At 35.0% G+C, this 17,007-nt stretch overlaps 1 protein-coding gene across 1 annotated transcript; it reads right to left on the reverse strand.

The window, feature by feature from the left end:
* Positions 1–9,028: 9,028 nt before the first annotated feature.
* LOC142529086 (uncharacterized) lies at positions 9,029–13,352 on the reverse strand. Its single transcript, XM_075634479.1, has 6 exons — positions 13,047–13,352; positions 12,219–12,473; positions 11,956–12,129; positions 11,738–11,844; positions 11,021–11,343; positions 9,029–9,810 (listed from the first exon to the last, which is right to left on the reverse strand). Exons 1-6 carry the CDS (start codon positions 13,164–13,166, stop codon positions 9,209–9,211), a joined length of 1,581 nt encoding a protein of 526 aa, XP_075490594.1. The 5' UTR covers positions 13,167–13,352; the 3' UTR covers positions 9,029–9,208.
* Between the last annotated feature and the right edge of the window lie 3,655 nt (positions 13,353–17,007).

Consider the following 17,007-nt stretch of genomic DNA (forward strand, 5'->3'; position numbering starts at 1 on the left):
TTTGGAACTCTTGCTCTTCGGAGAGTCTCATAGTGCTGTTTCGTCCCATTCTGAGCTGGAGGTGGTGGCGGTGGCTGGTTAGCATTAGGGTTGACCAACCCTTGTAGCGTGGTTGCCACAATCGTGGCTATAGCCATCAAATCCACTTGACTGAGGCCAACAGCTGGTGGTTGCTGTTGGGGTTGTTGTGCCTCTTCGTCATTACGGTTGTTGTTACGATTGTTGTAACGAGGGTTGCGGTTGTTTCTCACTGGTCTTCCGTCCATTTCCTACAATTATGAAAGTTCTAAGGTTGATGACAGAATAGATACTAAACAAAGGAATCACAATGATTGAGTAATTGCTCCAAAAATTAAATATGAAACCAATGGATAAAAATAACTTTTATTGATTTCCCAAGAAAGTGCAATTACAACTGAACTTCGAAATGAAAACAGAAATGCAAATGGGACAAGTGTTATTACAAAGAACTACTACTGATGTTCTAATCTATCACTTCTCCCAAATCTAAATCCATATGATCCTCTTCAACTTCTTCTTCTTCTTCGGGATCCTCCTCGGGTTCATCTTCATGGTTGGATATTACTGCCTTCTAGATGTTCAATATGACCATGCAAAACTGCATTCTGGTCGCTAAGAACTTCAACAGTGTCTTGCAACTCATGAATCTGAGCATCCGTCTGCCCACAATACTGATTATGCTGATGCACAAGTTGCTGATTCTGATCCTTAAGTACTTGGATCTTCTCAACTAGTGTATCACGTAACTCGATGAATTCTGCGACAGTCTCTTGGGAGGTTTCAAACTCTTATTGAGCCTTCCTATTCCTCTCTTCTGCTTCATGCAGATAATGAGCATAACGTTGAACATCACTTCTCAAGTGTTCTGTTCGCCGCTCTAATTCATCTTTGTCCAGCTCTAGACAATAGTTATGTTCCTTGAGCTTCTCTATCGTCCTCTCTAAGCTCTTAATATAGCTATTTTGATCAGCCATATCCTACATCGAAACATAAGGGTAAAGGTTCAGAAATGATCTCAAGAATATAGGTCAAGTTATAGACAAATACTGGAATGAACAGAATCAGTACTGCCTATACAATTAACAGAAGAACTAGTTCAAAAATTTTCGGCCTCAGAATTACGTGAAAAATTTACTAAAAATTCTTGACATCAAGAGCATGAATGGTGCCAAGTTTGGTGCAAAAATACTAAGCCATTTGGAAATGAAAATTCCTCAAAATTTCGAAAATTTGGAAAATTTCACGGAAATGACGATATCACTATCTAAACGATGGATTTTGGGGTTCGTCGGCGGTGTTAGAACGACTGAATCGTTCTAGTTAGGTTCTCCTCGTCGAGAGCTTTCCAACACCTACTTTTAATAGTAAAAATTCCTCCTGGATCAAAAGTTATGGCAGTTTGAAGTTTGCGCGAAAAACACCTCAACTTCCATGCCATTTGCAAGTTCTACTGCATGCGCCTACTGGAATTCGCGGTCTACTGCAATTCTAATGCTACTGCAATCAGTCTGCTGCTTTTCCAGCACTGTTAGAACCAATCTGCTGCATTCCGAGTCTACTGACCCAGTCTTCTGCATTCAGATCTGCTGGTTTCCGTCTACTGGTTCTGGTTTCAGGCTACTGGTTTTGGGTTTACTGGTTTCCATCTACTGGTTCTGGTTTCGGGCTACTGGTTTCCTTTACTGATTTTTCTCAACTGTACGTAGTTAGTCTATATTTTCAGTAGTTTATTGCAGTAGTAAATTTTCAGAAGTCTATTACAGTAGCTTATTTCAGTAACTTTCAGGAATTAATTTCAGAACTCTATCAGAACTTATTATTTCTAGTTCTCCTCCCCAGATTATGAAACCTGGCTCTGATACCACTTCAATGTCACGTCCCGGGACGGGGGTTGGTTGACACCGGCGTTGCTCTCAAATTTACATTCGAAAACAACAAGCCTCAGAAGTACAAAATTCAGAAACCAGTCTTTTATTCATAATACTGAATATTCAATGTCTGATAAAACTCAATTAATAATGTTTTACAGCGGAAATGTAAAACCAGAATTACAATATCTAAACAGATGCAGCGGAATTTAAAATATAAATCAGAACTGAGAACAACAATCTTCATCACCAGCCCCAAAATTGAATCTGCTCTTCTTCTTCTAACTTTTCTTTCTCGTTCTTATCTGATATGGGTTTGGTGGGTGAGTTATATGATTGTCACTCACTAAGCAGGGGCGGGAATAACTCCCAGTTTTCGAAATCATTTTCAACAGAAACAGTAATACAATAATATACAGAAACTCGTCTTTTCAGAACAGAAACTAGAATTCAGAAATCACAGGTTTCAGAACAGAAATCAGAATTAGTAAGCACTGAGCATGTTAGTGAATTTCATGGCTAAACTGATATCAGTCCCCTATATGTTCTCTCCTCTAAGGGGTGAGGCCAGAATCAGAATCAGAATCAGAATTCAGAAATGTTCAGAATATATATTCCTACCATTAGTTCACTAGGGAGTTTCAGTGCTTCAAAATAATATATCAGAAATACACATACAGAAACTGTACTTTAAAACAGAATTATCAAACTGATTTCAAGATATTTATATATAAGTCCACTTACAGTGATATGCTATAAAGTTTCGATTGAAGTCTACTGGAATTTGGCTGCTCTCGCTACTGGATTTTACTGCTTGACAAAGGCACTCTCTCTTAACTCGAAATTTAAGTGATAATCTCAAAGCTTGTGTAACCCATTTCAGAGACTTGAGGGTGTTATTTATAGGCCAAAATCTGACTGTTAGCCTCTCTATTAATGACCATAATCTGCCATTAACAGCCTTTATTCCATGTTAATGCTTCAGTTACAAGTCTAAGCTGAATCAGTAACTGTCTGCTGGAATTTGCTCTTCTGCTGCTGGATTCTGTCTGCTGGATTCTAATATGCTGGAAAGATACCAGCTTCTGAAATAATAGCTTCTGCTGGAAATCCGTCTGCTGGAAAATATCATCTTCTGAATTATTGACTGTTACTGGAATTGTTAGCTGCTGAGAATTCGGTTATCACATTTGTTCTCCACCTTCAACAGCCACTCTTGAAACTTGGTTGCTGCCTTGTCTTTGCTTTTCAGGATGAAGATCCAGACTCTCCTAGAGTAGTCGTCAATGATTGTCATTAAATACTTTCCTGCCTCCGTGAGTTTCTGTTTTCGAGGTTCCCCACAGATCAGAGTGTATGTACTCTAGGGGTTTAGTGGTTGTGTGCTTGGCTTGAGTGAACTTTACTTTCTTTGATTTTCCAAGAACTAATTGTTCACAGAAGTCAAGCTCATGTATTTTGTCTCCGCACAGAAGATCTTGCTTTGCCAATTCCACTAATCCTTTTTCACTTACGTGGCCTAAACGTAGGTGCCACAGCTTGGTTCTATCCTGATTTGTTTGTGCTAAAGCAGACCCACCAACTATTGTGTCACCTACGAGGAAGTATAGTGAATTTGTTTTGATGGCTTTCGTGATCACCATAGATCCCTTTAGTACCTTCATATGTCCATTCTCAGATTTAAATGTATGTCCGCTTGAATCCAGAGTACCTAAAGATATCATATTTCTCTTTAGTTCAGGCACATATCTCACGTTTCTGAGAAGTCTATCCACTCCATCATACATCCTGATTCGTATTGAGCCTATTCCTTTGATTCTACAGGTCTTATTATTTCCTAGGAGAAACAAACCATCTTCTGATTCTTGAAGATCTTCAAACCAGGATTTTATCGGGTACATATGGAATGAGCAACCTGAGTCTAATATCCATCCATCACTTGAGCCTTGATCCGTGACTGCCAGTACCTCTGCGGATTCATAACCATCGGAAGCAATTGATACTTCCCCCATCTCTAAAGATTTATCAGGGTGCTTCTTTCTTTTCTCGGGGCAATCCCTTTTGAAATGTCCCTCCTTATGGCATATGAAGCATTTAAGTTTTCCTTGACTTCGCGATCTTGGTCTATTCTTGAAGTTTCTTGATGCTCGTTTCTCAGTTCTTCCTCTGATATGTAAACTTTCACCAAGTTTGTCACCATTTGCTTGAATTCTTTTCTGCAACTCCTTGGATTTTAAAGCGAATTGTACCTCTTCAAGGGTGATCGTATGTTCTCTCTCCGTACAACATCGCATCTCGGAAGTTCTCATAAGATCTTGGGAGGGCATTCAATAATATCAGAGCCTTATCTTCATCCTTGAGCTTTACTTCAATGTTCTCCAGATCATCTACGATTTTTGTGTATCCTTCAATCTGATCTTCAAGATTTGAATCCTCATGTATCTTGAATGAATAGAGTCTTTGTTTCATGTATAACCGATTCGCCAGTGACTTGGTCCTGTATAGACTTTCTAGCTTTGCCCATACAGCCGCTGCTGATTTCTCCCTTGCCACTTCTCGAAGAGGTTTGTCTCCCAAACAAAGTATTATTGCACTATGTGCTTTTTCCAGAATTTCATCTCTGTCTTTGATAGTGCTTGACATCTCTTCTTTCTTCTTGAGAGCTTCGACCAGGCCCTGTTGGATCAAGATGGCTCGCATCTTGATCCTCCATAGAGAAAAATCATTCTTGCCGGTGAATTTTTAAATTTCACTCTTCAGCGATCCCATTGATCCTCGTGTGATTCTGTATTCGATTCCCACGGACGACGCCACATTCTGATTCAATGGTATTTCGTTTGTTATTCTACCAACCAAATTTAGTATGATCTGTACTCGAGAAGATTACGTGGTTTGGCCGTTTCACAGCCTACATCCACGGGAAAATAGCCACCTTTCTATTATTCAATTCCAAGAATCAGAGAGTTACAATACAAGCAATAATTCTTCTAAGATAAGAACTATAATCAAGTTTTCTTCCTTGATTCTACAGAGTGCTCCCGCGCTTTATTCTCGTATCTCTTTTCTCTCCGTCTCTTGCTTTTGGTTTATGGTTGAATTGTTTTAATCTGTCTCTGGCCCTTGTATCCTTCACACTCTTATATGTTTCCCTAATGGATCATGCCACATATTCTTTAGGCCCATTTGTGTATTGCTGTTAAGCCCACAAACTCACCTAACCTAAGTCATTCTTCCATTGGTAAGACCAAGCTTTGAGACAATTATCAACATATATATATATATATATATAAAACTGAAAAATGGTCGGGTGATTTTTATTTTATTTTACTTTTTTTCAGTTTTGGCACCCGTAGTAGGTTTGGTTTAGTCAATTATGCGTGGTGTATACATCATATATTATTATTTTAACTATTTTTTTTTCTTCTAAATTTACCTGCTATGATTCTCTGAGGTCAACTTGTATTATGAATGTATGTATGTAGTATATATATTGCATATATAATAGGTCCAGCCAAAATCACCATGTCTTATTAAATTCACGTGTGAACTTTCGTGGGCATGAAAATTCAGCCACAGACAAGTTATGCATTGGATCCTAGCAGGCATTTAATTTAGGGAAACACAAAGAAATTTGACGGTGGAGAGGAGAAAATCAGCCAATTTTTCTTGAAGATTTGGCATTAGACTTTCCAGTCAAAGAGACAAGTTGACTTAGAAAAGATTCTTGACAGTTAACACTGTTTAGGCCATTCCACTGTTAGCTGCTTTAGAGAGAATAGTTTTACAGATATAAAAATAAGAGCTACTTAAATTGGTAATATTCTGAATTTTTAAGTACAGAAATAAAAATCATCGTTTTTTCTTTTAAAAAAAAGTCATGACAGAAATCTATTTTATGTTTTGGTTTTTAATTGGTCAAGATTTATTTTTAGTGAAATGAATTGGTTCTTCTGGCACTTCTAATATTTTTTTTTCCTAACACCATGGTGGCGAAAAAATGAATAAAAATGGAAAAAAAATTATGGTATTAAGATTGAATTCGAACCAATTATAATATCATAAATAAAAAAACACTTTCAAGATGATTTGGTAATTTTCCGATAATGATGATGACATCTTATTGTTTAATTAATATAATAAAATAAATATATGACGCAATAAATCCAAGGAAAAATAAATATATGACGCAATATATACTTTTATATATATATATACTCTCACAAATTTTAAAAACCAAATTAATAGATGAAAGAAAAGTGGTTGTAAATAGAAAAATTAAAATAAGATAAGAAAACTAAGCAATAGAGATGGAATAGATTAATATTGTAATAATAGAAATGTCTTAGGTTACATAAGTTCAAAAATCTCTCTTTATAACATTATTCTCCAATTTATTTCATTTAAGTTGATTATTCGTAACTTCAAAATAAAATATTATATACAAATATATATATATTTATTTATTATATAAGATCGAGTTTCTCCAAATTGATCAACACGTAGAACTTATTAATATCTAAAAAATCGTGAGAATTATAATTTATATCATGTTTAAGTCATACAGAGAATTATGATTTTTTTTATTTTATTTTTATGGATATGTTTAATACTTTATTTAAAAATTATTGAACATATAAAACATAATAACTTTACAAATTATATCACACTCATATGGTTACTTAGTATAGTAGAATATTTGTATCGATGGTTAGCTAGCTATCACCATGATGCTACAAAGAACTGAGAGGACGATATTCCCTAATATGCCGACAAGGCCGGACGAGGGCCTGAAGGTGGCCTCGGCGGTGGTGGCGAGGCCAGCGGGGGTCTCCTGACTAAGCCTCCTCTTAAATGATCAACTCCATTAATACAATCGCCATTTGAGGCGATTGCCAACCATTTGCACAACCTCTCTTCTACACGAGCCCAGAAACTCGGAACTTGAAAGTTGGAACTTGCCAACAGTTTATTCATGTTGGTGCTTCCATTTGCATGATCTGCCGAGAGATCATACAAAATTCTAGCTTCATGAATCCCTGAAAGAGACAATAATATTAATGTTGTAATTATTAAGACTGGGGTTTTAGGATTCATCTTTTTTTAGGAGTTTTTTGACGTTGAGTAATATTGAAGAACAGCTTCATTTATTTATAAGGCTGGACAGTGGGTTTTTTTTAATTTTATTTTACTTTTGGAATGGGTAGTAGGTTGAGTTTATTTAGTCAATTATGTGTGCACACTATTTAAACATAGATTATAACATTCACGTATGAACTTAATTGCGTGGTTTTGAAATATAATCACATTCAAATAATATAACATAGCACGCTTTTTTTTTTTTTTCTCAAAAAAAGACGAATCACTGTGTCTATTACTTTATTCAATTTTGGGTTTTGGTTCGCTAAGTTTTCAAAGTTCGTATACTAATTTTAAATTTCCGATTATTTGGTTCAATTGCTGAAGTGACAATAAAAAATGATGACATGACATCATAAAATGCTGATTTATCAGATGTCATGTCAGCAATTGTATCAAAATATCCGAAAATTAAAATTTAATGCACCAAAACAACAAAAATGTTAAAAACCTAATGGATTAAAATTCAAAATTGGACAAGTTAATGGACAAAAAAAATCATTTTCTCACAATAATATTTTGCTGGATATAAAAAATTTTATGTTCATAATTTAGTATGTTATTATTCAATTGTATTGGGATTTAATCTATTTGAGTTTTGCTAGGAGTAGATTGTTAAGTAATGACCTATGTAATTCGTTTTAAGATTGAAACATAAATTCAATTTCATAATTATGCAAAAATGATTGTTTTTATATTAAATCATTCACGATCTTAATACTAATAATTTTTATAATATTTTTTTTTTCTTTATTTATCTTGAAAAGCGTGAGTATCATAATGTGTGTAAATTATATACATACTTACATTTCAAAATAATTTTCGAGTAAAGAATATATTAAAGGATAATTAAAATAATGAGCCTGTGAAACTCACAAATACTCGAATTGCAAGCAATAATAAAATTTTATGGAATTATATATATTCAAATAAATTGATAAAGTGGTATTTCTATTTTTCCTATTCATCTTTGTGTATATATATACACACACTAGTGAACCTTGGCATGTATTATGTACTTATACAATCATTTGTATGATTAATTTGATTTATATGTAAATTAGAGTCATATCATTTTTCACGAGAGACTAAACTGCAATTTTGAAATAATAAATTTTAAAAAAAAATGAAATGAGAGCTTTCTGATGAAAAAACAGACAATGACACCAAATATTTTTACTCTGTTATGAATATATATATATTCAAATAAATGGTTAAAGTGGTAGTTACGCTATTTTTTTTATTAATCTTGGAATGAAATTAAATATGTTAATTCAGCGACGACCATTTTCTCCACGCGACTGGTTAGTGGGAACAGTGGGCATTTTATTTGACTTTCTATTCAGAGCCAGAAGTTAAAAGACTTGGGCAAAGATTCTTGACCGGGTTCAGGCTAACCATCCAACTATTTGGATCTCAAATTTGAGACAAATAGAATAATCACAATATGATATTAGTTCTAACAAGCTTAATTAAGTCTCGTTTGATCAAGATTGAATTTGAACTAGTCGAGTTAGCATGATATGACTTGTTATATTCATGTCATCTAACTCAATCTCGCAGCGTCCGATTAACAAAAATAACGTCCGACGATATATATAATTGGTTGAAATATAACTTGTAGCAAAATAAATTTTATTTCTAATATTTTGATTAACTGTTATATATGATATCATCAAAATATGAATTATTGATATTTCATTAAGAAAAACTCGATTTAATGATATTAAAGAAAAAATGAATAATAAAATATATTAAATTACCATCTGATGAAAAATTAACACATGATACTTATATTATTATATTTGTACATCGTTTACTCCATTTATATTTTTGATATAATTTAAATCAATATTATTTTTTCACTTAAACTCGTATTAAACTATATTAATCTAGCTTAAGCGCAGCTAACACATGCAGTTTTTAGAACGTTGGTCGGCCGTCATGGAGCAGAAGTCATAACCCATTCAATGGAATCCTCTGCCTGGGTCGAACAACCTTGAAAACAAAGATTACAACATTCCATTACACAAAAGAAACATTCAATGTTATAGAATACACAACACACACAAACAGAGGTTCAAAGCCAGTAAATAGATAAAGTTACAGGATTCTTCATCAATCTGAATTTCTGAATCCCCAACACTATGGCTATATGTTTGTGTACAAGACACAGAGAAGTGTTATCTAGCTTGGCTCTCCAAATCTTCCGAAATATTGAACAAGAACTGTGGTAGAGACGCTATCCTAGGGAGATTGAGCAGTAGTTCTCCGACCGAGTCCTTCCTGGACATGGCCGGTGCCTGATTGTACCCGGATGTTTCATTTGACTCATTTCGGTTCCGGTTAATGTTGTTTTCACTAGTTGATGCACCACCAGCGTATGATTCATCAATTCTCTTTTGCTCGAAATAGAAATCAGGACTGATGTCATTTCTAAATTGGGAGTTTGAAACCACAGCAGAATCTTTCTGCAGGAGGCAGCAAAGAGAATTTACCCGGGACATCAGCAACTTCTCATCCGAGTCTGGCACGTTATGGAGGTCGCTAAACAGGCACCGGTTTATATCATCCAATATTTCAAGGCTGTGCCAATCCTCAATGGAGAGAGCTGGATCGCTGGATGTTCCATGCTCTGATATCCTGCTCTCAAGATGGTTCACCAAGTCACTCATGGACATGGAAGAATGGAGCCCGGGTGCCCTGATACGATCCCAGTTGCTGAGTGCTTTGAATTGCTCCATTTCACCATGTCTAAAATCTTCAGCAGCCATGGTGTCCTTACCTGAGTGCATATGTTGTGATCATAGGGTCAGTACAGAAATTGACTACTTGAAGCGGGATTCCAGAGGAAAACAAAGAAAGGTTAAACATCAACCGTTCCGTTACAATAATTAAACGGTACCACAATCAGTACATAAAAATGAGGGATTGATTGAATCAATAGTAACTTAACAACCTATAGGAAACCATAAAGTAAATTGCAACCACAAAAACAACAATAACTGAACTGGCAGCATTTCCAGGTAGAAGCGGTAAAAAGATTTTGATAATCATGTTCTACTAATAAATTTGGAGCTGGTTACAATTCACTCATGTGCTGCAACTTTCAGGTTTTGGAGCTGAAATACCAGAATGGAGAAACATATAGATCTAAAACGTGTAAACTATCGGTCTGCCCAAAAATAAAATGTGAGAGTAATGATCGATTGGCATAACCCAAGAGTTACACCAAGTATTGGAACAATAAGCTGGAACTATGCAATGGAACAATATATTGCCTCTTTATAACATAGTGACCTGCAGATTCCTCGGCTTTTCACAGGATCTATAAACTTATGAGCAGACCTGGTAAAGAAGACATCTCCGCGATGTGCCACAGGGATATTCTCAAACTACGGTTGACACTGTAGCTCATGGGGAAGGCAGATACGGGTTATTACAAATGAAGACATTTTGAATAAAAAAATTTTTAATCAAAGCTAATCTGCAGATTGCCTATGTAAAAAACGAAAGATCCTTCATCAAATCTAATCTCGACCTAGGCGCCGTCCGACCACACCTAAAAAATGCTAGTCCGCCAGCCTAAAAAGCAAGGACGCCTAGATGGCCTTAGGCGCCCTAGGATTAATTTTTTTTGGGGGGTTGTTTTTTAAAAAAAGTTTTTTGGGATTTTAATTTAATGAAAAGTATTTTGTATAGGCCATAAACTAAAGTTCAACAAAGAAATTTGATTTGCTGGCTTGTACTAACACACCATACTTCATCTTATTATGTTGATATCGTGGAATCCGCTCCGCCTAGGTGTTGGTCTTGCGCCCGACTAGCGCATGGTGAATTTTAGAACCCTGAGAATATCACTGCCTTGAAAAAGCAAATCGAAACAGAAGCCGCGCAGGACTAATTACTTTAAACATCGACAAAGTCATGCCTACCAATAAAAAGCAACTTAAATCAGATTTCAGCAAAGCCTTCCAAATTCGTGACAATTTTACCTGAGCTAGGTGATGGTGTTTCACGAGGGTAAGACTCAGAATTTCTGCTCAGAGCATCTTGATCATTCTTAGAGGAAGAAGATTGGACCCCTGACGACGAAGTGGCATTATGCAAGGTAAAAAAGGAAGGACTTCCCTCTTTATCCAAATCAAATTCATTGCTCTCATTCTGATCATCAAACAAAGAGTGTCTGGGTTCAAAATAAGGAGAATCCAATGTTAACTCTCCTTTCTGACTAAGAATGTTCAAACGGGGATCACATTGAAGGAGTTTTTCAAAATGTTTTCCTAACAAGCCCTGTTGACACTCGAGATGATGTCGCCTGCAACAAGAAATTAGAATGTCACAGAATTTTAAACATCATATATATGATAATAATGCTGCAGTATTCAGTCGCATGCACTAGAAGAATAGCATAGTAAGATACGAAATGTCACAAAAATATTACACCGGGTAGCACCACGTGGCACATGAATACATTTCTGAACGCACAAAAGAAAGTGAATTGAGCATAGAATCTTCATTTAAAAGCACTCTTGATGCTTCATAACTCGTAGATTCAAATCCAGGATCTCACAAAAAATATTTTTCTTTGATGAACATGAATTTAACATGAACATTTATACAGAGCTTGTTTGAAGGAAGCTAAGAAACATAAGAATGCTTGCAGCGAAACATTACTATATGTAGTCAAACCTAGGAAAGACTTATCTGACCTATTTATACTAGCTTGTCCACCAGTAAAGTCTGCAGTCGCCTGCCAAAGGGTGTGCTTTCTCGGTTGAGGATTAGTCTCCCTGAAGAAAAGAGGTTGTCGTGCTAGCTGCATCAGGAATAACAGGAGAGAAAATAATATGGCCATGTGTTTGTAGTGGGAGCAGTTAAAATTCAAGCAACAAATAAAACCAGCAAAACGATAAACAAAGCTTTATACCACAACATCCCAGGTTCCAGGACCATCATCTGGGTAATTTGCCTTCAGAGCCATGATATCGGACCATTGAAATTCAATTTTATTTTTAAGACCGCCATCAAGAACTTCCCACACCAGCTTATGCTTCGCAAAATAACATTTTGCCACCAGGTCTCCTTCATATCTCGATTTATACTGCAGAGCCAGGAAATGTTTCCATGATTTCAACCAAAATTTCATTTTGAACCTAAAATTTTATTTCATACACAGAAACATAACCGTACCTCCCAGGTTCCAATTCGAAGAATTGAAGCAGGAAAATTTGAAGCTTTCAGCTTATCTCCAGATGCAGCACCACCTTTTGGTTCTTTTTTACCATGTCCATGACTTCCAAATTTTGGTTTATTTGCTTGGGATAGTTTCATCTGGATCAACTCCAAGAGTGAAGGGCTTTTCCTCAGCCGTAAACCCAAAGGACTCGGCTCGTCAAGCGGGTTGTACTGTGATGCTGGAGCTTCGACACCTCCCATTGCTCGACTCTGTTATAGTAATGAAACCCCAAATCATATGAATAACGTAATAACCAAATAGTGACATTATTATTCCGAAATCCACAAAGATCAGCTCACAGTTGGGGTTCAAGGAAATTGAATAAAATCCCAAGAACGGGACAACTAATTTTACAATAATCAAAGAACAATCACATCTAATTGCATACGCACACCACATAAATTTCTTTGCTCGCAAATTTAGCAAGTCGAGAACTTTCGAGTAAATCATTCACCAATCAAGACATCGTATAAAATATCACCAACCCAAGTTCATCACCAACAAATTCACAGTCAAATAAAAAATTAATAATAGATTGCACCAATATCAGCAAAAACCCTAAACAGAAAAACTCAACGACTAAAAATCCTAAGCAACAAAATAGGTAAAAACAAAAGGCTAAAAAAATCAAACTGGATCAATAAATCAACACCATCAATACTCCTTCAGAAGATTCATGCTGGTCCTTCCCGCAAACATACGTAAATTTCTCAAAAAAACGCAAAAAAAAAAAGGGCACCTGCAAGCACAAAAACGAACAAAATAAAGCACAAAAAAATTACTTTGGCGCGCTTCTGGAGCCGTCCGTACTCTTCTTCCAAAGGATCCTCCACCTCCATCTTCACCGGCGCCATCTTCTCTCTGTCTGATTCCGATTTACCGCTTTTCATCAACTGAACCATTAACAAGCCGAGGAACTGCTATTCCACCTGATTTTTACTGCTCAGATCGAACAAAAATGAAACCCTGTAAGCAGGAAACGGAGAGGAAGACTTGATCGGCGTGTCTACTCGGTTAGTTTTAAGAATTGCTAAGCTCTGACTCGAAGACGACAAAACAAACAATGGATGCGTGTTGGAATTGAAAATGGTGAATATATTACTACCGCTATTCTCACGTGTCGACTTCTGTTACCATTTCTTGAAGGTGGGTTTTTTTCTTCATTGTTTTTACCATTTGTTATGAAATTACGAATTTGGTCATTCTACAAAAACCAAATACAAATTTGGAATAGATTTTTGGAAAAAAAAATGGTGTGAGATGATCTCATAGGTCGTATTTTGTGAGACGGATCTCTTATTTGGATCATCCATGAAAAAATATTACTTTTATGGTAAGATATTACTTTTTATTGTTAATATCGGTGGGGTGACTCGTCTCACAGATAAAGATTCGTGAGACCATCTCATAAAAGATATACTCTAAATTTTTTTAAAGGAATCTATCCATCACACATGTCGTGTATCTCGACTGCCTAAGCATACATACATACATACATATATATATATATATATATATATATTTATAATCAATATTTTATTTTCAATTAAATGAAAAACAAAATTTTTGTGAGTCGGTCTTATAAATTAATTTTGTGAGACAGATATTTTATTTGAGTCGTTCATGAAAAAATATTATTTTTTATGCTAAAAATATTACTAATTATTGTAAATATGGTCAAGGTTGAACGGAGACCGTCTCACTTACTAATGATTCAAATGGTATTATTCAATATATCCCAAAAATATTGATTTGAATGTAATACTCTTAAGATTTACTTGTGCAGGAAGAATGGATGAATCTTTGACTAATTAATTGTATGAATTAGCAATGTTTGTTGACCTACAATATGTTGAATGCTGAAATGGAAACACAAATCACATTCAATTGTTTCGAGGACACCGCAAGCAATTTTAATTTGGATAGATATGTTTAATTATATGCTCAAAAAACGAACATGCAAAGATGATAATTAAATTCCCCTGAGTGATTGAAAATTAAAAAAAAAAAAATTCTAGGGTCAGGGGTATTTTCGCCATTTCGGTCTTACTATGGATGAGCAATTTGATCGGTGGGCTGGCCGTCACGTGAGCATAATGGATTAAAGTTGGCCCACATATATATCTTGAAGTTTCTCTTGGCTGCCACCGTCGGACGGCCGCGATTTCCTTGTTGGACACGTGTAGGACACGGATGCACGATTCTGACACGTCAGAAATCAATTTAAATAAATATTAAATTTCGAAGTGGATAATATATTGTCTGCAGATGGTTGGATTTTTGAAGTTGGGGGACTTCGATGGTCGAAGGTTACAAAAAAGGGTTGAAAATAAATTTTTTATTTATTTAAAGATAATTTATTTTATAAAATAATTTTTTTCTTAAATTTAAATTTTCTTATTGATAAGATTGTGTGAAATATTGATTTAAATAGTTTTGTTTTTCTAGATATTATATTTATGATATAGTATTATTGATTTAAAAAGAAGTTGTCTCTAATAAAACTCTTGATTTCCTTATTTTGTAGCTTTCCTTTTGAGATTAGGAAAATTATAAGTAAGAGAAACAAACCAAGGAAAGAAAACACTCCTTCAATTATTGCTATTCGGTTATTCTGCTTTTGACTCTTCGCTTAGAAGTTTTTGTAGCTGCGTACTAGTGCACTTTAGCACATTGTGAAATTTAGAGAAAAACTGTTTGCAAGGACTTTGCTGTTTTGAAGAGTGCAGTTGCACGTGTTGACTTGATTGTTGGAGACATCTGCAAACAACACGCATTCAAGTGTTGGCTGTAGATCATGTTTTGCTGCTCCGGTTTTTGGCATCACGTTTTTTCCTTTCTTGAATACGTTTTAGAGTTGTTAGTTGTTTTAGAAAAGCATGTTATTTTCTCAACGTGTTGAGAAAATTGATTTTCATTAAAATCACTACTGATTGATTTTTGTAAACTGAAAGTTATTTTCTAATGATTATTTTGCCCTGAGGCACCGCACAAATATCTATATTTGTGCACAATTAATCTTGAGCTATTTTAGGTTAAGCCATTTATTTGTGTTAAATTTTTCCACTGCGTGTAATGCCAAGTGTTATGACATTTGGAACAACATTTAAATCTGATACACTCAAACTCTCGTATACTTTTCACAATTTATGTTAAACAAAATATACCTCATACCCTACAAGGGCATTTGCTCTTGCAGCCCCACAACTTGTTAGCCATTTTTTTCCGATCTAAACAATGGGAGGAAATTATATGTGAATGAAAAGCTACTAAAATTTGATTATTATACGGTTTAAGATATTTGCATTATTGTGGAATTATCAAGAAGATGGTTTTGGACATTCGGTTAAACATTTCGTAAACCGCGATCTCATAATTGATATTAAAATCAATGTTACATGTTCGACAATTAAAGGTCCTAAGTTGGTAGAATTATTAGGAGGATAATCGTTGAAAGTTTATCACTAATAGAAAAATAATGAAACGTGTATCATCCTACCTCTATGAGTATCTCTGCATAAGTAGTGCATTCCGGTTAACAGAGCTTGCTTCCCAGTTTACCTACTCCTCCTCCTCCTCCTTCCATCACACATCTCCAATCCCACCATCAAAATAGCATTTCGCGCTATTTTGCAAAATAGCACATCTCTATTTTTCTGCACGCCAAATTGGCGTAGAGCTTTGGCACAGAGGAATTTTCTTTTTATAATTTTTTATAATTATAATTATTTAAAATAAAAAAATTTAAAAAAGAAGAGTGACAAGAGCTCGACCCACTCAGCTTAAAAAAAATGAAGAGTGGGTCGAGAAGAGCTCGACCCACAGCTTAGAAAAATGAAGAGTGGGTTGAGCTCTTCGGGTTAAGCTTTTTTAAAGAGCTCGACCCACTCACCCGTATAATATAGATTTCAATAATATATTTAAAATAATTAAATTAATCATTTTAATAATATTATCGTAATTATTAATAATATAATATTAATTATATCAAACATAAAATATAATTATAATTATATAACTAAATTTAAAAAATACACATTTAATAATTAATAAAAAAATTAAATAAATCAAACAAAAAAAATATTTCGAGAATATTTTTTATATTAAGATTTGAAGTAGATGAGTTGGAGATGAATATCGTATTTGGTACAAAAACTGCACTATTTTAAAATAGAGTTACTTTAAAATAGAGTTTTGGGTTAGAGATGACCTTAACACGCCAATATAAATATCCTTGATTCTTGATCATGAAAAAAAAATGCTAATAAAGAAGCCGTGCACGATTAAGAAGAAACTAGCAGTTTTGCCACTAAATCAAGATCAATTCCTTTTTTTGGGAATTCAAATGATTCCATTAAACCTTACCGGCAATGATGAAGTATGGTCTCCTTCTGTTTCCAGCAGAAAGTGGTCTGAAAGAAACGGTTGGAATCAAAATCTGAGGATGAAAACGATTTTAGCTCGAACTGTAGAGAGGATGGTTTAGATGCAGAATGCGCCTCGTGTGGGTTTGTGAGCGACCCCCAAGATCTAACTCATGTTGATAGTAGGCCTTCTGTTAGAAATTTGGAACATTGCGAGTCGACCAAAGCGCAACCATGTTGTGTAAATACATAGTTTTTATTAGACTAAAACCATGTCGAACATGAAATATAAATTGGATTAAGTTGCATGATGCAGATACTGAAAATTGAAAAGTCTGTCAAAATTGTCTAGAGTGAACCACCCCACCGCAAAGCCGGC

Source organism: Primulina tabacum, chromosome 16, assembly GCF_025594145.1.
Source record: "Primulina tabacum isolate GXHZ01 chromosome 16, ASM2559414v2, whole genome shotgun sequence".
Classification (NCBI taxonomy): domain Eukaryota; kingdom Viridiplantae; phylum Streptophyta; class Magnoliopsida; order Lamiales; family Gesneriaceae; genus Primulina; species Primulina tabacum.

What these genes read in the sequence shown, in the direction of transcription:
- LOC142529086 (XM_075634479.1), bottom strand. Translation starts at nt 13,166, where the DNA reads ATGGTTCAGTTGATGAAAAGCGGTAAATCGGAATCAGACAGAGAGAAG. An exon ending in GGCTCCAGAAGCGCGCCAAA is followed by an intron (nt 12,474 to 13,046) that starts GTAATTTTTTTG and finishes TTACTATAACAG; the next exon opens with AGTCGAGCAATGGGAGGTGT. An exon ending in CTGGAACCTGGGATGTTGTG is followed by an intron (nt 11,845 to 11,955) that starts GTATAAAGCTTT and finishes TTCCTGATGCAG; the next exon opens with CTAGCACGACAACCTCTTTT.